The following is a 22,712-nucleotide window of genomic DNA, read 5'->3' on the forward strand; positions in this document are numbered from 1 at the left end:
AATTTGTCTTAACCTTGTGGATGCAAAGTCTGGCATAAAGGAATCAGCAGATTGGACAATGAGTTAAGTTTCATCCTGGTGTCCACATATTTCCCTCAACGGTGCATGTCTTAGGGCCCTGAATACCAGGCCCAACTGGTATCTTCTGCTGGAGGGTCCTGGCTGCCTTGTGGATTACCAAGAGACAGCTCGCTGTGTGGAGAATTACCGGTTTCCCGCTGCCAAGCAGAGGGGAGACCCTGCGGATCTGAGGGAGGACAATGCTACTTCAGGAATCTGCTGTGATGCAGGTCAGAAATGTGGATGTTCATATCTGTGGACATATGTGACGCTATAACACCAGACTTTCAGAAAACTTCCTGAGAACTACATACTCTGTATTTAATAATCTATATTGTAAACATAACATAAGTACTGTCAACAGTTATATTAATCAATACATCAATAAGTAAGTTTTGTTATCATATATTTTGAGAAAGATCCAGGTTGTTTTTCTATTTGGCTTTTGGGAGCGTTATTGTAGAGTTAAAAACATTATTTTCTAACCATCATTAACAGGGAGTCAGCAAATTTCAGATTTTCTTTATCTGCCTACCTGTTGTTGGTTGTGGGATGGTAGTCAGATACTTGTGTGTCAAAATGTGTTTGAGGCAGCTTCTGTGTAGGTGTTTATGGACAATATATAAACAGTTTCTAACATTGTTTATTTATTCAGCCTACTGTTAAGTCCACATGTCAACACTAATGCAACTGTTTGCCTCGTTACCAAAAAGCCCAATAATTCTGGCCCTGACTGCAACGATATATGAAAAAATGAAAAAGAAAAACAAAACTCCCTTCAATTTGTTTAAGCCGACAGAAGAGAAGAGCAGGCATCAGACACAGAGACACTTTAACTGCTGAAAGGTTTAATCTGATGCATCATTTCTCTTGTCTGTTCTTTCTCTTTTCTTTCTCCATCAAAAACACAGTTGGGTGAACACTGCCAGTATCTATCACTGTGCTACAGTACAGACTTTTATTTTATTCAGAAATGACCCTTTATGGAAGTATTTAACATGTCTGCTTTCACTACCACTAACTCACTGTATAGTATTTGTGGCTTTAAGGAGTTGCATGGTCAACATTTACATCTAGGGGAGCTCAAAGATTAATGGCGTACATGATCATACATGGGCCAAGAGCTGATTTTTTTTGTTTCAGTTTGCCCTTGATCAATACACATGATCATAATCAATTACGAACTGACTGTATCAAAAAGTCATGTTAACCTGAACATTAATGCAGAGAAAGTATTCCCTATGCACCCTACATGGCCACCTGAGGGGGATTTTATTTTTAAGAGGGAGCAGTCCAGTGTGCCAATGACATTGCACTAATGCAGCACAAAGCAATGCGTCTCCTCCCCAGAATCCTACCACATCCTAACACTCCTACCAACTCTGTAAAATAATCTGATGTTGCAGTGTGTCTTCTGTTGCTGGCAAAGAAGATTAGGACTCTAACAGCCAGCTTCACGCTTATACATTTTCTCTAACATCTGCTGTGAATTTTACCTCCACTTTAAGTGCATTTATGCTCAGAGGACAACAACAAGAGTTTTATTTTTAGGAATGTTCATTTGTGGATTATAATTGTGATGGTTTTAGCAGAACAGCAAGTGTTTTTTTGTGCATTATTTACATATTCAAGCTGTCTTTAATACTATGCCACCCTTTCCCTCTTTGTTTTATAACTGTGGCAGTGTTTCCCTTCTTTTTATTTGGTCCTTGACTTCTTCCCTAGGATGATCAGTGAATCTGGTTTGCTCCTTGTGCAGCCAGTTAACCTTGTAAACTCTTGCTTTCGATTTGATAAACCAAGCTCAGATATTTATCCTGGGTATCTCAATCCTGCTATTGTGTAATAGGTCTGAGGGCGACTGACTGCTGACAAAATGAAATACAAAATAATAAAAAGGGAACTGTTTTGTCAAACAACAACCCAGGCCTGATTAATTCTACCTCAATTGTAATATTTAATATAATCATTTAATTTGCTCAGTGGAGAGGATGACTGGTGGGGTGTAATAGTAGTAGTAGTAGTAGTAGTAGTAGTCGTAATGGTAATGGTAGAAGTATCATTATTGTCTTTATTATTAGGGTAATCCATTTAGGATGAATATTGAAAATATTAGTAGTATATAAATACGTCAAACAAAGTTTTCTTCCTGTACTTGACACTGTTCTACCAACACTTCACCCAGTTCCTTAGATTGTTCTTGTCCTTAATTGCCTTGTGTTCTCCTTCTATTGTGCTGTTTAATCTCTTATCAAAGTCCAATCTTGTCACATATGTTTTTGCATTGTCTTGCAGTGTTTGTCTTGTAAATAAATCTCATATCATTTTTTAAAGGTATTTGCATCACCAGCCACTGGATTGGACTGCGTTTCACAATGGCTAAGCATCCAAAGCCCAAAGCTATCTTTGCCTTGAATCTCTTCTCTCTGTGTGCTTTTGGCAAACCCAGTAGCATAATATAAATATTGCCATGAAATATTTACAGTATAACGTGGAGCTCTAATAAGCAAGGACTAAAGTACCTTTGTAATCAAATGGCGACCATAGTTCACATTGTGTAAAGGTGCACCTAGAGAGTACCAACAGATACTAAAAGACAGTGCAACCATATCTGTTGAATCCATCCGTTCATTTTCTTTACTGCTTGGTCCAATTCAGGGTCAAGGGGAAGTTGAAGCCCATCCCAGCATTCGGTTGAGAAGCAGGGTATACCCTGAACAGGTTGCCAGCATAGTCCATCACAGGGTCAACACAGAGAAACAAACAACCTCTCATGCTCACTTAGAGTAACCAACCTAACATGCATGTCTTTGGACGGTGAGACGGAGCCAGAGTATCCAGAAAGAACCCATATATACACACACACAGGGAGAAAATGCAAACCATACCTAGAAAGTCTACCAATCAGACCTCTCCCTAGCCAAGGCTTGAACCCAGCGACCAGCTGGGAGGCTGCAGTACTAACCACTACACCACTGAGCAGCACTGGTGTGAAATCCTCTAATAAAATAGGAGATTACATTATAAATACACTTTTCTCACATTTTTGCCATTAATAATTTCTACCTGATTTTACGAGTTTATTTAAAATATAACATTTTGCAGTGATAAACACCTGCAAGGTGTATTTTTCTTACATGTTATCAAATCTAAAGAAGTAATAATAAAGAACAGAAGAGATTTTGTTCGTAAAAGGTGACTTAAACAGAGAGAATGAATAAAATAAAAGAAATTAATGAAAGGAAGTAAGGAAGAAAAAAGACAGAAAGAAAACATTCACTTGAAAAGTGAGCAAAACAACATGTCCTGTCACCAGTTGTACAAATGTGACACATGCAAAGCCTTCTAACTTCTTTGAATAAAGATCTGAAATTCACACAAAACATTCACTTCTCCTCTGCACTGAAGATTACCTTACATGTTGTTGTTAATCTTTTCTTTGGGCTCAGCGGCGTGAAGTGGACAGGAACGGCTTAATTGGTGTCACGTCTAGTAAATCATTAAACACATGTGGTCTGAGAATATAAAAGAGACATAACCATTTCTGCGCTACCTTCAGTGCCACCATGTCTTTCTCTGGAAAGTACCAGCAGGTGTCTCATGAGAACTATGAGCCTTTCATGAAGGCCATGGGTAAGTTGTGTTTTTTTGTTATTTGAATGTTTTCAGCAAACACCACTTTGTGTGTTCATAGCCAGATCTTTGGCACAGGTCTTCCTGACAACCTCATCCAGAAAACCAAAGACATAAAGAGCATCTCTGAGATTGAGGAAAATGGTAACACCTTCAAAGTGACGATCACGACTGGCACAAATGTTCTTACCAACAGCTTTACCATTGGACAGGAGACTGAGCTGGAGTCTCTAACTGGAGAAAAGATTAAGGTAACTGATAATGCTAAACATAAACTGGCTGTCTAATGTTGTTTTAATGCTAAAAATCATTTAGTAAGTGTCATGTTGTACTCTGTATTGAAGGGTTTGGTTCAGAAAGAAGGCAACAAGCTGAAGGTCCAACTGAAGGGAACCGAGACTATCACAGAACTTGTGGATGCAAACACACTTGTCAATGTGAGTAGGGGGAAGGGGGGTCACACGAATAACTTGACTCTCTAGTGATACGTCTTAGATTAAAACATATTTTCTTCTCCCAACAGACAATTACTCTTGGAAGTCTTGTGTACAAGACTATAAGCAAACGCATTTAAAGATCAACACTTTGAATAATAAAAATATAAAGGCAGCAACTGGTTTGTTGTTTTTTCTTTCCACTATACTTGCTCACATCTTTCAACATGTGCTGGTTGTTTGAAAGGTTCAATCTGTTAAGCTGCAGACAAGAGGTGTGTAAGGTACCTAAACTACATTATGAGTGAGGCAGCATGCAAAAAAAAATTCAAATCTGGATTTCTTACAGCAAGTGGAAAAGCATCTATTTATAGTCGAGCATGTGTGAATGTATAGGTAACCTCATCATTCTGCACAAACATACAATTGAGCATTGACTTAATTCACTGTGGCAAATGGACTTTGCCATTTGAATAGTTTGAGAAAAGTTAAGACCATAGTGGGGGAAAAAAAACAATTTGGAGGTACATAAGATTTGTCTAAAATGCCCTTTACTTTCACATTCAGATGCATGAGATTGCACTAGTATAGGTGGTTAAATGTGCAAGGAGAATCAATTAGCTAGGCTCTGATGTGGATTTGTAGCACTCAAACTATAGATGTTCAATATTTTTTTTTAAAAAAATGCCAAAGATGTTTCATCTAAAAAAAAAAAAATTACAGTTGTTACCTTGCGTCTGTATGGAAAGCAAAAGAGGTCATAGAGTAGTGTTTACTGGTTGTGCAGTAAACTGACAGCTGCTATGACAGCAGTACCTGTTTTGTTGCAAGATGTGTTCTGGCCTTTACATGGACTTTAATGCATTACGCGATCATGCCGACTATAAAAACTGATTCATCTAGAAAACCTTATCACCACATACTCAGTAATAATGCTGATAACTTGGAAAGATGCCGTATCAGTGGCCACACATGGACCGTTTAACTACTTTAACAGCTACAGCTACAACCCTGCTGATCAGATTCTTACTCTAATCTTTACCAGCTCCCTCATTTCGTTTCTCATGTCTGCCTTTGGTTCGTGTCTAAGCAACTCCAACTTTATTTTCTTAAAGAATATGAAGTCTATGAGGAGTACAAGAGCAAACTAATCTACATCAGGAAACACCATTAAAAAAATAAAAAATAAAAATAATAAATAAATAAATAAATAAAAAAAATAAAAAATAAAAAATAAAAAAATAAATAAATAAATTAAAAAAAAAAAAAAAAAAAATATATATATATATATAAATATATATATATATATATATATATATATATATATATATAAAACTCTGTGTGTGTGTGTGTGTGCGTGTGTGTGTGTGTGTGTGTGTACAGATCACAGATACAGATCTGTGAAGAAAATGAAAAAAACTTTAACTTTCTGTTGGTTGTCTTTTTGGAAAATGCTATGGGACATTGCTGGAAATAAACACAAATTAATAATTAATAAGCTCTCGGTTGCTAAAATGTTTATTGATTAATTGCGGACTATTTACATGTTCTCTAGACATGCTTTATTGGGTGACATGTAAGCCGAAGTTGGTGTGGTCTGGACTGTTTGGTGTTTGTCTACAAGTGACCAGAAATCTGCCTGTGTAAGATGATAAAACTTCATATTTCTGTTTAGAGAAAGTCACGAAATAGCCTATAAAGCCAAGCATATAGATCGGTTTGCATCAGTGTCAGTCATCCATCCAGGTGAAGGTATGAGTCCATCGGCTTCCTCTCCCAAGGGAGAGCACTGGGTGAAAGCCAAAAGGGGGCGTTTGCATCATGCAGCCAGAGGGGCGGGGCCAGAGGTGGGTGTGTGTCTCTCAGCTGATGCGCGTATCAACCGACCGACTCCATCATCAGCATCCGACTGACAGCGGTCGAAGACGGCATCCTTAATATACCCGAATCACGGCAGCACCGCAGAATAATTCAAAGCCCCTCCGACCAGGACTGCCGTCTGGTGCCAATATTGTTTACTGAGGCTGCCATCTTACAAACCGTCAAGCTGCAAAATAGTGAGTAGCCTTTGATGATGGACCGCCGGGATGCTACAATCGGTAAATCAAAGCTACTGCATGATATGTCGTCAATGTCAATGACGCTATGCATTATACCTGGATACTTTTATTCTGATATTAGAGAGAGGTTGGTGCGGGTCTTTTTTCCCCCCTTGCTTTCTATTTTTCCCGTCACAGGCCTAGCGAGTAATTGTTTGAGAGCGCAGTAGATTCAGGGCTTGATGCGGATGCTGCTAAAGCCGCCCTTGCCGCCCAGAGATGCAGAGAAAAGGGAGAGCGAGAGAGTCGTGAGGGGAGGGGATTGAGGCAGAGCAGCACATAGATAGCCTGTGTATTTTACTACTACTACTATTCACCCAAGTGGAAGTAAACCTCTAGTAAATGGGCTACAGAGGGGAGGTGCACTGGAATAACTGCATCTATCTGTCTGTCTGTCTATCTCTCTATCTATCTATCTATCTATCTATCTATCTATCTATCTATCTATCTATGCTATTATGGTGATGTAAATGTGCCTTACTAGCTGTTGGCTGCAGATTGCACAGCAATGAATCCTACTTCATGCAGGTTACATGCCTAATTTGTTTATGAAAATGATTTAACTCTGTGCTCATGTTTGGACTGTTGTGGTGCTGGAATGAATTTTTTTTTTGCTGACACCAAATGGCTAACAGATTTTAAGGTAAAAATCAACCCAGATACGGAAGGAATATGATCCTCCGGTGTGCTCACTAAGAGGGAAGTTGAAAATTTAGGAAAACACTTCTCAGTCTTTTGCAGCACAGTTAAATGTATGCTATACTATTTTTAAACATAACTTCACCAAGTTGAAAATAGTTCAGTCTTGCATGGTAGCCCTGTTTTCAAACCTTGTTTAAAACTAATTTACAAGCATGTTTTTTTTAAAGCAGTGTGTCATGCATGGCTGCTGAACAATACTTGTTATGCCTATAGGAGGGGTTTTATATTTTATTTTAAAATAAATATGATATCAAAATTAAATATTAGTTCAATTTCTTTGTAAAACTTGAATCTGATACACCTGCTGGACAAAACTGTGAAAAAGTTTCATATCCACAGAGACTTTATAGAAAACCAAAGACTTTCATTGTAAGACTGTATCTGTTGATCACACAAAAAGATTGTGTTCCCTTTTTGTTATGTTTATTTGATGCATATTAACTAATAGATTTGCAATCAATCACATAAACTCTCATTGCTGCACATGCTTTTGGCATTACCTGTTGCCCAATTTGCCACATTGATCATCTAAGTTTGAGGACAACAAAATACAATTAAACCAGCATCATCAATTTAATGCAAACTTGTGTCAGCATCTCTGATGAACAGAATTTACTGCTGTAGCCTTCTTTAAGCTCTCAGTTTAGATGTCATAAACTTGCAACCTCATTCATACTGCAACAGGAATACATTGCAGCCCTGAGGAAATGTACATATCCCTGCAGAATAGATGTATTTCATGTAGTTTGGATGAGATATTCAGAAACATCGTGATATTTTTAGGCCTCAGTTTGTGGCATCTCGATGTGCTGCCCTTTAAATGCAAATACAGTTTTCATAAATACTGCATCAGCAGTTCACATAAAACAAAGCCGGCAGTCTTACTCAGATTATGGAGTCTATTGTTACATGCATATAGCAGCTTTAAAAACACAGATTTTGATCAAAACTGTCTAAGAAATTATTTGTTTGTCTGAGGTCTAAGCTAGAAAACATAAGAGAACATGATTAAGTTATTTAAACTTCATTCCTAAGATTGGTGTTTCTTATATTTTTACACATCACTGTGCTCAATTTAAATTTCTTTTGTGTATATTAACTATTAATTTAACTGAAGCATGTTAAACTTCCTCCATTTCACATACAGAAACTCAAAAACAAACCAACACCTGGTCAAATACTTTCCGTATCCAATTCAATTATACAAATTGACAACAAATTCATTGGAATTTGGGTTTACCATCTAGGTGCGAGACATCTACTAAGACCTAACATCCATTATCATTCGGCCACAAAGAAAATATTGAAAAGACTTGAAGAGTCCTCATTTTTAAGTGTTTAATTGACAAACCAGTGAAATAATAAGAAAGTATAACTGTGTTGTCATTGTTAAACTGGAAAACAAGTTTTATTCACCTCCTCACTCGACTGATAGATGTCCAGACTTATCTACCTGACCTTTTCATTTTTATCATGGTAGGAAGACCACGCTGCCCCTGTATGTGGGCTGGAGTCTATTCTGCATCTGATATTGTATAACTAGTTATTATGCAATTACAATATTGTATAACTGCTTTCATTTTTCTGTGTTCCTCTAGTGTGTGTGCCCCCACTACCTGCATTAGGTTGTGATGACCCACACTACTTCCAAATGTATCTGTGACCCTCCCCAATCCTGACTCCTAACCTCTAATCCCTGACCTTTGACCTCCACTATGGGCAGTGTTGGCAGTGGGGTGGCAGGGGAGCAGGAGTTTGCCATGAAGTCCGTGGGCACGAGGACCACCCTGCCCCGAGCCCCTCCTCTCTCTCGCCGTTGCCCTGCCGACCGTAGCTGCAGCGCGGAGCGGCTGCCTCGCCCCCCAGCAACTATATCAGACGGGACGGCGTCTAGCGATGAACGAGGGAGTGTTAGTATCGGGACTGGGACCTGCACTGGGACTGACCGGCCCACCGAAACAGCCTCCTCCACCCACACTGAATGTACCATGACAGCCCCTTCCAACAACAACCAGTTGGACTGTGGCAACGCAGCTGGCAGGAGGGAAAGGGAGTGGGAGAGGGAGAGAGAAAGGCAGCGTGAGAGGGGGAGAGACCGGGACCGGGACCGAGACTGGGACCGGGAGAGGCTAGAAAGGGAGCGTGAGAGGGAGAGGAACAGGGAGAGGGAACGGGAAAGAGTAGAGAGGGAGAGGCTGGAGCGGGAAAGGGAGCGAGAGAGGGAGCGAGCCAGGGAGAGGGAACGAGAGAGAATTGAGAGGGAGAAGATTGAAAGAGAGAGGGAACGAGAGAGGGAAAGGGAAAGAGAGAGAGAGAGAGAGAGGCTGGAGAATGAGAGGATGGAGAGAGAGAGGGAGAGGGAGATGCAGGCGGCAGGTTTGGATGTTTGTGGGAACATTGTGGGCCGAGGAGCGAGTGAGAAGAATAGTGTTGGCATGAACCACCACCAGCACCGAGAGATGGCCACTGCTAGAACTGACAGTGAGAACAATCCAACAGGCCACAACCCTCCAAACCACAATCCACCCAAAATTATGCCAGTATCAGGAAAACTGGAGCAGGTACTTCAACAGTTAGTACGGTAGTACTGAATCCCCCACCCCACCCCCTTTTTTTTACTTTAATAAAAAAAAGTCAAACTTTTAAATGAAACACTAAGAATAAAAAACTCCTCAGTTTTACTTTGTAAACTCAACACAAGGAGACACAAGCAGGAATGTTATGGATTCTCCTGACTTATGAATCTTACGTTTCTTCTTGTTTTTACCCAATTAACCGAATTAATCAATAACTTTTTTTTTTTTTTTTTTTTTTTTTTTTTTTTGCTCTTTATCACATGCATAGTGATAATACTGTTTTCTTTCCATAACTTGAAAACCCAATGAAGAATCTTGTTACTGATGCGTCTGTGCTGCAGGTCATGTATCTTTTGTTTCCCCCTCCCCGTCTCTTTTCCAGGCAATGCAGAGCAACTCCGGCCTTGTTCGTCCGTCTGCCTTCAAACCAGTGGTTCCCAAGAGCTTCCACTCCATGCAGAACCTGGTGGGCCAGGCAGGTGGCACTGGGAGTGAGGGCAAGGCCGAGGGCAGGGGTGAAGGGTTCAGTGAAGGAAGAGTAGGCAGAAGAGGCAGAGACGGAGGAGAGACAGGAGAGGTGCCAGAGGCCCTGCTCCTGGACCAGGACAGCCCAGTTAGGATCAGCAGGAGCGAGGGAGGGGGAAATGGTAATGAAGTGGTTCAGGGAGGAATGTCAGATTCAGGGAGAAACTCCCTAACCAGCCTGCCCACTTACACAGGCTCGGGGTCTGGTTGTGGGCCTCCAGCAGTGTTGGGGCCACTCAGTGCTTCAACAAGCCACATCAACAGACTGGGCATGGTCGGGGCAGCTGCAGGCCTGGACAAGTTGGAAAAGCCTGGCTACCAGGTACAGGGATCATTTGTGTTCATATTGTTGTTTTTTTTTAATGTTGGTACCAAGTTTGTCGCATCATCATCCAAACATTTATCCTGCAGAATGGGCTCAGCGCTTCCGACAGTGGACGGTCCTCCTCAGGAAAGAGCTCCTCGTCCTATCAAAGACTGAGCCACCTGAGTGATGCTCCAGCACCTCTGCGCCCCTCCCCTTCCTCTGATGACATCATCCAGGATCTGGAGGACCGCCTGTGGGAGAAAGAACAAGAGGTCAGATTTTAGGAAGTATCTTATTTGTTGTTGTTCTGCAGGCTCTCGGTTCAATAAAAGTCTTTGACATGTGTTAGCATACAAGGAAACAGAGAGATTGTAAAAAGAAATGACCAATCTATAAATCATTGTTTTATTAATCTGTTTTTATTATGTATAAAAACAAATTCATGGTCTTCATAGTTTCATAGGCTTTTATTCAAAATTATTCTTTTCCCCTTGAACTATTTAAGTAGCTAATGTTGACACTGAGACCGGTCCTCTTCTTCTCTTTCCTCCAGGTGCAGCATATGCGCAGGAACCTGGACCAGAGTGAAGCAGCAATCATTCAGGTGTTTGAGGAGAAGCAGCGAGTTTGGGAGCGACAGATGGATGAGTTGAGACAGAACTATGCTTCACGCCTGCAGCAGGTAACGGCGTTATATATTTTCAATCTAACAAAAAGCATCAACATGCATCTTGTTTTTTTTTTCTTTTTTCTCACTTTTTGTCCACATTCACAATTTGGGGAATTTGGCAAGAAGTCGAAGGTTATCGGCTACAAAAGTGACACCATTTGGGTGGCATATTGAGCAAAAAATCCCTGACACATTGATGTTTTGTCAATTTATTTATGTGCTGTATTAGAACGAATGATCATTCTTTAAAGGTTAAGTGGTTGTTAATTGTTAACCTGCTTGTAAAATCTTGTTCATACTGGACCACTACTCACATCCAATGTAGCGTGAACGGGGTGTTCAGAAGGAGAAAGAAATTGTCACTAGTCACAGAGAAATTTGGAAAATTTAAGCCCTTTGCATTCCAATGTGTCACAGACGGGCGCTTTCAGTGTTCCTGCATGATTGCAGGGGTACTAAGAGGTTAATACATAAAATGCAATTTGAGGATGGTAACATTTTAAGTAGAAATAAACACATCCACACCTGTAGCAAAAGTGCAGTGTTACCATATTTTTGTGTGAATAATTTTACAGTAACAAAAACACACATGTATCTGACAGGCATTTAAACTGATTACATCTTTTTGTAATCCCATAATAATGCACTGCTATTGGCTGGTGTCTACACACCCTCTGCCCAAGTAATCCAGAACAGCAAAATGGTAGGAAACTGGCTGAAACACACACCCGGAGTACGCAAGACAGGACTGAAAGGGTTCACAAGAATGATCAGCTATGTAACCATCTGAAAGAGAAATCTCACAATAAAGCATGGTGTCTTGAGTATTTACCCTAAAGTAGTATTGATATGTTGTCGTTCTGTGGTTTATCCGTCATTTTTGTGGGTCAAACCAAGCAAATGAAGAGGGGAAATACTGCAAATAAAACATTTGGTCTCTTTTGAAACCAAAGGGGAATAACAAAAAGCTAACAACTGCTTGTTTGATTTATAAACATATTTCAATTATGACCACAAAGATCCATGGCAACAGAAAAAGCAACCAATCAATAAAAACTTTATATATGTAGCACACACAGGAAAATGAAAGTTTGTAACCAGACATGCAGATGTATGCATACACATACTCGCACGCACACACACCCACATACATGCCTACACATATATACAATATCATTCAAAAGCCCATACACACCTCCGCATTGAGTTTAATGGGAAAGTGCATTAATTCTCCATCCAGCTCTGTACATATTTAAAACTCACTCTAATCCCTGTCAGAACAGGAAAACCCCAAGATGAGGCCACCTCTCATCCACCTCTGGTCCAAAGAACTTCAACTTTGACCCCGAAATAGGCCAGCCAACACACCAATAAAATTTTAAGTACACCAAATTTCTAGTTGTCAAAATGTGTGAAAAACAGACAGACAACTGTTCATTGTCTTACAAGGGAAAAGGTAACACTGCAAAGATGATTTTGTCCATAAATCTGCTGTTCAGGTGAGAAGCAGACACAAAACACCAGTTATACCTGCAGTTTAAATCACATGTTGCTTTTATATAACCATTTTTCATCACATCCATCTGCTTTCTAACTCAGGAGACAAAAGATATGCAGAAAAAGTTTTGAAAGGTGTTTATTGATGTAAGCTTTTTTGAGGAGACTAAGCACCATGTTTGTCTTTTAGATTCTGAATTTTATCCCATCCAGTAATGTTCAGAACCACAACATTGCATAACGGGAAAATAAGGTTGTTTCTAAGTCATAAAGCAATAGCAGAGAAGCTCCTCAATCTCTGCACCCTACAAGGCTCACAACAGGACATTTTTTACTTCAAAGTGGCCTGTTTGAGAACTTTGGACAGCTCTAAAAACGTATCTAGTGCAATGCAAAAATGTGAGTCCCAGTTTACATATTTGACCTACAGACGTGTTGCAGATTATAGGAAATGCAAGAATCCTTTGTATTTAAGCTTTTAAAGCCTGAACCAAGAAAATTATGGGAAGAAAATTCAGTTTTTTTTCCTGTCTGAAGTTTTGATTTGCTCCTATAACAAAATGATAAATGATAAGAATTTACAGTTTATTACCTTGTGATTTCAGAATTTATTGGGGTTCAAAAGGTATCAACCAATGGTGACAGAGGACAGGTATTAGATTGTGTACAACAGGGTTTTGACCAAAGTTTTTACCATGCAGTAATACAAAAAGTCTCAGATTCTGTATGCATCAATTATGGTACATAGAGCATTAAAGGGTTGAATATGGGTCTAGTGGTTCTGTTGTGATAGCAGGTATTTTCTGGGATTTTTTAAATCCAGTAATCCCCTTAGAGGGGAAGGGTCAGGGCAAAATAATAAAAAGTCACTCAAAGAGATCGCCTTTATCCCATGATGGAACATTTCCATCCTAATGGATTATTCTTCTGCAGCATGACATTGGTCTCATCCACAGGGTCTTGTGGGTCAGGGAAGGGTTTTGATAAGTAAATTATATGCTATGACCCTTTGTCTCTACCAAAAAATTTAACACCCACCAAAATCTGCAACTATGTGCAAATAAATAATCTCAACCATCACTGCCCAAAAAACAAATGAAAGTGCATTTAAAACAAATAAAAAAATCTTTGAATACTCAAACTTGGAACTTTATTCAATACATTTAAGTAAAATCTTTTCACAAATAATCAAAGCTTTGAGTACCCATTCACATGTTTCGTCTGCAGGTTACCCGTCGAGCTCAGCGCTCCCAGACTGCTCTGCAGGCCCAGATAACCCGTCTGTCCCAGGACAAGAGGAGGCTACAGGAGGAGATGGCAGCCCTGTTGGCTCAGAGAGAGGAACTGGAAAGAAAGTGTCTTGATTACAGGAAGGAGCAGGCTGACATCCTGCCTCGTCTGGAGGAGACCAAGTGGGAGGTGAGAAATGAGCGTATGAATACAAGTCTCTGATCTACTACAGTAGTTCAAGGTAGACAGTAAGGGTCTGTGTGTGAAGCTGCATATGTGTAACAGTAATAAAATACTCTAAAGTAAAAGGTCTTACTTTTTACTCTTTCAACGGTGCTGTTGCAGCATATGTTCCTGCTTATGAAAAGGAAAACTTTAAGGAAAACAGTAAGCTTTGCATAATTGAATTTGCTATTTATTTATTAATTTAAAGTACTTATTAGAAGACAGTCTTGATAGGAGTCAGAGCCCTCTCAGTTTGGAGAATTATGGCAGTTTAAGTAAACACGATATAAACACAACTAAATTTACAGAATTGCTTTTTCATTATTTACTTAAATATTTTCTTCACCAACAAATGTCTGTGTTGCTTTTAAAACACTATCAGTCAAAGGTTTGGACACATTGTCCCATTAGATTTAATGCAAATCATCCAAACTTTTGACAGAGATCATAATAATACACCGAATTTACACTGCCTTTTACATTCTAAGATCTCAAAAGGCTACAGGACTGGCATTTAAATTTCATGCATTAACTGGTTGATGCATTTGTGGATTAATGTACTCAAAATTCTGCAGGTCTAAACCAAAAATACAAGCTACAAGATAGTAAAAATGAATCCACTTTATGATAAAGAACACTTAAAAGTAATGCTTTCCAACACTTTACACACAGATAGCAAGAGCTACACTTATCAGCAGGATATGACAGCCAGTCACTATGCATGTAATGACGCAACATGGGTGCTCTTTGGTTGACAAAAATGTCATAAATCAAACAATTATCCTGACTGAAAAGAATTAATGTAAAATGCATTACACATAACATCTAAAACAGCTCTAACTTGTGAATATCACATGACACTTTCTTATTAAATGTTAGCTTAGCTTACCTATCAAAATTCATCCAAGATTCTCCAAGCTGGGAGAACTCCACGTGCTGCCAGAAAAACAATGATGACTCTGAATTACTTCCCACAATCCCAGGTTAAGAAATAAATATATTTCATGTCACATAAGTGATTTTATGGCCGTTTTTATCTACAGAAAGAATATAAAGTTCAATAAAGCTGTCCATTAAAGCTAGGCGAACTGTGGCAGTTTATCAAAAAGCTATAAAAGCTATTGGTATAAAAGTGTCTGTTCTTTTTTGGCTGTGGATTAAATAGGCACTGGCACCTCTGTAAATACAAAGAATTTATGAGTCATGTGTGCTTCTTTAAATTGGGAATAAACCGTAGTGAATGCTAGTTAGTATTAGTTTCAGCTGAATTAAGATGATTTCTCTTTATCTCCATCCACCTGGAACCAGCCTGTATCATATGTGCATGTTTCCCACTTCAGTAATGCAGAATGTCTCCTGTATTCTTTGTGCTGTAGGTGTGTCAGAAGGCAGGTGAGATATCCCTGCTGAAGCAGCAGCTGCGGGAGAGTCAGGCTGAAGTAACTCAGCGAGCTGGTGAAATGGTGGCCCTGAGAGGCCAGCTAAAAGAGCTCAACGCACAGTTGAGAGAGCGGGAGGAAGTCATGCTGGGCCTGAAGGACTCCTACAGCAGCAAGAGTCTGGAACTGGAGAAATGTGAGGGAGAGCTGAGAAGAACTTTGTCTGAGGTGAGTTTTAGAGTACACTTAAGACTTGGAGATAAGGTGTTTGGATTCAAAGCATTACAAAATATAAAAGCACTTCAAGAACACAGACTTCTGCCAAGCAGCTCATTTCCACACATATTTTGATTTCAATCCCTACATTCACTTAATATGGATACACTAATAAATTCATAGAAACAATTAAAATTAATCCAGTTTCTTGGCTATATTTTGGTGTTGCATGTTTATAATTTGCTCTTTTGCAGTGATGAAAATTCCAAAGAACTGCTTTTTTTGTTCTCTAATTGTAGTATGGAGAATCATGCCTGGTCCCTGGCCTATCTTTGATATCTTGTAAAACCTGAAGTCAACTACTCCTGTACTTTTTGGCCAAGCACTTTGACCATTTATTGTGAAGGTTTATGCATACATACTGAAAACAGTCCTATCTCACAATGACAAAGACTCCTCCAAAACTTCCTGGATCAAGATGGTGATCTGGATCTCTCCTCCAAAACTTAATGGAATCTAAGTTAGACCAAGACTCATCCACAGAAAAATATTATGAAAATCTGTCCAGTTGTTCTTGTGTAAAGTTGTAAACAAACAGACAATCAGACTGATAAACGTTGGCGCTAACATAACCTGGAATGAAGAAAGAGATTATTATCACCTCTGTATTTTCACATTGTTGGCCCTGCAACAGACTTGCAACCTATCCAGGGTATTTCCTGCCTCTCACCTGCCAATTGCTGGAATAGGCTCAACCTTCCCTGTGACCCTGAGTTTGAATAAACTGTGTTGAAAATTAATGTATTAATGTATTTTGACCTTGAGGTCCTGCCTCAAGTGGAGGAGTTTAAATATCTCGGGGTCTTGTTCACGAGTGAGGGAAGGATGGAGCGCGAGATCAACAGACGGATCGGTGCGGCGTCTGCAGTAATGCGGACTCTGCGCCGGTCTGTCGTGGTGAAGAAGGAGCTGAGCCAGAAGGCGAAGCTCTCAATTTACCAGTCGATCTACGTTCCTACCCTCACCTATGGTCATGAGGTGTGAGTCGTGACCGAAAAAACGAGATCTCGTATACAGGCGGCTGAAATGAGTTTCCTCCGCAGGGTGGCCGGGCTCTCCCTTAGAGATAGGGTGAGGAGCTCGGTCATCCGGGAGGGGCTCAGAGTAGAGCCGCTGCTCCTTCGCATCGAGAGGAACCAGTTGAGGTGGCTCGGGCATCTGGTCAGGATGACTCCTGGACTCCTCCCTGGTGAGGTGTTCCAGGCACGTCCCTCTGGGAGGAGACCCCGGGGAAGACCCAGGACACGCTGGAGGGATTATATCTCTCGGCTGGCCTGGGAACGCCTCAGGATCCCCCCCGCAGAGTTGGCAAATGTGGCTGGGGAGAGGGAAGTCTGGGTTTCCCTGCTTAGGCTGATGTCCCCGCGACCCGACCCCGGATAAGCAGCAGAAGATGAAGATGATGAAGATGATGTATTTTCACATTAATTAGTAAAAGTATTTAACCATCAGGAAAGTGTGTCTTCAGATTTTGTATAATCAGAAAAAACTAGCCATGGGGTCTTCAGCTTCACCAGTATCCAGCCTAATTTGAGGAAAACAGCTGGACTGAATGAAAAATGTTTCACACTCATCCAAAACAACTTCTTCACTTCTGACTGACATGTGGGAGATTTCACTTATCTGTGAAACCACTGATGTTTCTGAGCCGGAGTGGCCAAGTCCAGTCCTCCAGAGTCGCACTCCTCTGTTGTGTTAGGAGTTTCCCTGCTGCAACAAACCTGACACACATCAGACTTGTGCCAAATTTGACTTCTAACTCTGCACAACTCTGCCAATACTCACTAATTTGAGTCAAGTGTGTTGCAGCAGGGAAACTCCCAACACTTGCAAGACTGCGATTCTCAAAGACCAGAGGTGGCCAACCCTGTTTAAGAGTCTGTATTAGAGCCTGTATATGAGGCTAATTGTGAATAATTCATAATGTGGAATCGGATCTTTAGGACAAAAAAACAAATCCACTTTCTCCATTAGAACTGAAAAAGCTCTTCTTGGTGATAATGAATAGTCTTCAAGACACTCAATTGGGTCCAGTTGACTTGATTCAACCAACACTATGTGTCAAAGGTTTGGTCACACTTTCCCATTAGATTTAATTGGAATTTTCAAACATTTCACATAAAGATTGACATACAAAACCAGAGTCTATACAAAATCTTACACATTTTTTAAGCAGTTGTTCTATTAAATGACTAAAGATTAATATCTGATGGGGACTGTGGCTCAATTGCATGCCCAGGCAATAAAATAAGTATTTGTCAGTTACTTTTTTCCTGCAACTGGTGAAATGAGATATTTATAACACTATGTACCAGTAAGAAAATCATATTCAAGTGAGCAGGCAGGATGGGGATGTGTACCACTAAATCTAGATTGAGCGTTTAATCCTTAAAATCCCGTTGTGGGATTTTAAAAACTTGACTGAGAGTCTGGGACAAACTAGGGGATTGGGCAGCATTATATACAACAGCTGCAACATTTTTATCTCTTTTGTGCTGAATGAGCTTTTGAGCAGCTTGTGATATGTGAGATTTTTTTTCCATCAGCATTGTTTTCATAGACAATAACATGTTTGTCGGATGCAATCTCTTTTTGCAGCACATAGAAATGTAAAACTGAATTAGCTTTTTATATGACGCGTTGTACCTTTTCTGCAGGTGTCCATCCTGAGGGAGAAACTGGGAGTATTTGAGGCAGAAGTTTTAAGTTTAAAACGTGCACTGAATGAAGTGAGCAGAGGGGCAGAAGTTGTGGTGAGTCCGAACTTAGCTGCAGCGGGTCTGTTGCCACCATGGGGAGCTGTGCACTGCCCAAGAAACCCAAATGAACCTTCTACCAACTCTCTAACTCCTACATCTGACACTTTGTTGAGTCTTCAAAGTGATGAGGCTAAAGCCCAAAGGCAAGAAGCTCAGAGACAGGAGAGGCAGCAACGTGAAGAAGCTCAGTGGCGTGATGTACAGCAGCGGCAAGATTCCCACATGCAGCAAGAAATGCACGTGCGTCAGGACCCACAGATCCGACCAGAGGCTCAACTCCGCCAGGAGGCTCAGTTTCGTCAGGAGGCTCACCTCCGCCATGAGGCTCAGGTTCGTCAAGAAGCCCAACTACGCCAAGAAGCACAGCTGCGTCATGAGGTCCAAATGCGTCAAGAGGCCCAGCTGCGTCATGACTCTCAACTCTGCCAAGACGTGCAACTGCGTCAGGATGCCCATCAGCCTCAGCGGGTCCAGGAGGGTCACTGGGATGAAGCAGGGGAGCTGCGTAGGCAGCTGGAACAGCTGCAGGCTGCATTACGCCTTGAGAGACAGCAACGGGAACGCCAGGCTCTTAACTTTGACCAGGAACGACACACCTGGCAGGATGAGAAGGAACGGGTTTTGAAATATCAGGCACAGCTGCAGCTTAGCTACGTAGAAACATTGCAGAAGAACCAAGCTCTGGAAAAACGAATGAGCCAGTTGGGAGCTAAACAAACCACAACCACCACCACTACCACTATTACCACTATAACCACCACCTCCCCCACTTCCTCCAACTCTCCACCACTGGTTCTGACACCGCTGTCTCCTCCGCCACCTCCTTCCCTCTCTGGTCCTTCTTCTCTTTCTGGTCCTCCTTCTCTTTCTGGTCCTCCTTCTCTCTCTGGACCTCCTTCCCTCTCTGGACCTCCTTCCCTCTCTGGACCTCCTCCACTCTCTGGACCTCCTCCGCTCTCTGGACCTCCTCCGCTCTCTGGACCTCCTCCGCTCTCTGGACCTCCTCCGCTCTCTGGCCCTCCTTCCCTCTCTGGCCCCATCTCCCTCACTCTGTCCCCACCTTGTGAAGATCAGAAGGGTCCTCCGTCTCTCCACCAGCTCGCCCCTCCCTGGGCTGGGCCCTCGCGTCTGGAGAGGATAGAGTCAACAGAGATATAAGGACAGCAGAGAAGCTTCATGAAGCAAATGCTCCATTTTTCCCAAACTCACAGCGCTGAAGTCTAAAATCAGACAAATCAGGACAGCCAAGTATGTTTTTCAAAGCAACTGCAGACATTAAACAGCAACAAAGGCTGACTGTAAGACATTTGCAGAAACTAACACATCATCTGAGCAGGAAGCTGAACTACATTCATCTTTGTCACAGATTTTTAAACCTCCTAGGAAGCTTTTCTACCACAAGTTGCCCACTACAACATCTTGCATAATCAGTATTCATGAAACGTCTGCCACGCTGATTGATGGCAGGAAAACACAATGTTAAATGATGATGTTACAGCACTAATACATGTTATTTAATACCAATGTTAGAAAAAGACCAAGACAATCAGGGATATTGTCAGAAATTATCAACAAGAATATAATGTGGTATTTATTAATTGTAAGTCTGTGTCACTGGTTATATAGAAGTAGAATTAGTGGTCAGAGTGTGTGGTGTTAACCCGCATTTTTTTGGCCAGAGAACGCCTTACTCAAATCTTCCTAGTATGTATAAGAGAGGAGCTAATGCTGGGAACGGATGAAAATATATAAGAGAATCTAGATCAGTACTCTGATTATCATATCAGCAAACCAGTTACACAACATTATCACACATGGCAAGAGTATTTCTTTTAAATCCTGGCAGATGCTGACCTCAAAGGTCATGCTCTCGGATTCTTGACTGAGTTTTTAAGGCATTTCATGCGCAGAGTCCAGCACGCATGGACCATTTAAACACATTATTAAGAGAGTTTATATTTTCTAAATTGAATTTAAAAGTATGTTCAGCAGATAATCAGCCCCAAATGAGTGTATAGGACACATTTTTGGATGTAAGAGAACCTAGTTCGCTTTCACTTCAGAGTTTCTGTGGTGACTAAAAATTAACACTAGGGGTCATTGGAGCACTTTTACAGAGCTCCCAGCTCCATTTCCTCCTCCCTTCCCTGAACTGCAAGGAGAACGTGAATCAATGCGCACAATTTGAATTTAGCTATTATGACAATTGTGTCTTTGTGCTTTCACAGTCGAGAAATCTGGAACTGCAGTCAGCATCCCCAAAGTAGAAATTTTATAGAATGTATGAAAGAAATACTTATAATAGTTATAGATTGTAAATGTGTGCGTGAGAACATGGAAGCAAGTGTGTGAATACACGCGAAAAGCTTCAGCTTATGAGATTGAGGATAGAGGGACTAGTGGCAATACAGATGGAGATATATTAAGAGATAGGGGATTTTCTTTAAGTACAGTAAAATGTACATCAAAGCTTGTGGGACTGGAATTTTCAACTAAGGGTATGTGTGTATATCTTGGAAAACTCTTAATTTTCTTCTGTATAGTTAATTTAGACAAAGCAGAGGAGAAGGAATAAAAAAAAAACAATATAAAAAATGAAGAGTTTGCCTTCTCAAAGGAAAGGATTCAGGATTCTAACTGCACTAAGTAGTGTCCTACACACAAGTTATGATGTACAGTAGACTCGGATGTGAATATCATGGCTTTTATATGTGTTCTTTATGCCAGCATAAAAAGATGTTGCTCAAGAATATTAACTTATCTCTAAGGTATTACATAGTATTATCATCTTTATTACTGTTATTATATTATGGTGAACTGAGAGAGAAAATATGTGCCATTCAAGCTTTCCTTTGTGTGTTTTCTTTTCTTCTTTTTTTTTTTTAACTGTGTAGATAGCCTACTGGCTGACCATAATGGTGCAATCATAGCAACCTTGTCCAAAAATGATGTTCCTTTTGATGTAGGTGATGTAGTTACAGTATTGCATTGTTTAGATGATGAAATGTTCTAATTTTATACATGTTTCAAAATTATTGTTTGCATTTATGTTATTAGTACTGTTCTGGCTTGATTAAAACCACCTATTTGTTCAAATTCAGCAGAATAATAAAGATATGTGAATAAATAAGCACTTTTTGCAAGGTGACTTATCATTTGTGTGACAGAGACTTAAGATTCAACTGTGACAGCAAAAGGCTGAACAAAAGAAAAAACTTCTGGAAGGGATTAATAGAGCAATCCGGAGATAAGTAAACAGCTTCTATAAATGAATGCCCAGTAGATGCCACAACATGGCCTATACAGACACAAGAACACAGACATTCTTGTTAAAATTTTGTATCTGTTTATATTAGTGACCTTTTGCAGCCTAACATTTCCTGAGATAACTTGATCAGGTTCTGCTGGTTGTAAAGCAAACATGGTTGAAAACCAGAGGTACCAGGACTTTTGCTGCAGTTATTTTTATGTCTCTTTGGTTGTTTTTGAGTTTTAGTGTGAATCACAATGTGATTTTTATATTGAAAGGTACTTTATAAATAAAAATTTAATTATTTAGTAATCATACTTAAGCAAAAGCAGTCTAGGTTTATCCCTCATAACACCATTCATTCAACTGAGGTGCCCTTCAGACTGTTACATTCAGCAGGGCTGCATTTATATTAAATGATAAAACCTGGCATTGTCATTGTGGAATATGCCCATGCTATCAAGGAAGGAAAAAGAAAATCATTGATGGAATAATCTGCTTGTTGAGGATATTTAGGTAGTTAAACAACACTGTCTGGGCAGCAGGCCCCAGATCATAGCCTGCCTCCAACCTGAGCATGATTCATCTGCCTCTCTTCTTACCCTGATCCACCCATCACTCTGGAACAGGCTATTTCTCTTTATATACAGACTATGATCTGGACTCATCAGACCACGTGACCTTCTTCCATCACCCTAGAGTCCAATCATTGTGCTCCATTAGAGCCCTTTTCTCCAGTTAGCCTTACTGATTAGGGCATTTCTTATGGCTGCAGAGCTGTTTGGTCCCAATCCTTTAACTTCCCCTTGCATTTTGCAAATGGAAATACTCTGACTTTCACTTTTAAACAGAGCCCTGAGTTCTATTTTTTAAACTCTATCTAATATCACCAGAATTTTTTCCATCCACATTTCTCCCACAAAGAAAGTTTCTGTAATCTCCTTAGATATTTTCTCTACTTTATGCTTGCCACTGATTTGACCCCTGTTAAACAGACTAACATCTTTTACACGCCTACGGATGTTTCAGTCCACATGGTTGTTTAATAAATGACAAGCCACTCATGGCATTGAAGTTAAATAACTTACAG

General features: G+C 40.4%; 1 protein-coding gene across 1 annotated transcript; it reads left to right on the forward strand.

The window, feature by feature from the left end:
- Window positions 1-9,267: 9,267 nt before the first annotated feature.
- Window positions 9,268-19,530, forward strand: lzts3b (leucine zipper, putative tumor suppressor family member 3b; the record flags this gene model as incomplete). The annotated part of the gene is made up of 8 exons (XM_079251846.1): window positions 9,268-9,489; window positions 9,887-10,351; window positions 10,441-10,608; window positions 10,890-11,018; window positions 13,731-13,922; window positions 15,335-15,565; window positions 18,271-19,207; window positions 19,373-19,530. The coding sequence occupies 8 exons, from the start codon at window positions 9,268-9,270 to the stop codon at window positions 19,528-19,530; spliced, it is 2,502 nt and encodes an 833-aa protein (XP_079107972.1).
- Window positions 19,531-22,712: the final 3,182 nt, after the last annotated feature.

The sequence above is a fragment of the Telmatherina bonti genome, assembly GCF_933228915.1.
Source record: "Telmatherina bonti genome assembly, chromosome: 13".
Taxonomy (NCBI): domain Eukaryota; kingdom Metazoa; phylum Chordata; class Actinopteri; order Atheriniformes; family Telmatherinidae; genus Telmatherina; species Telmatherina bonti.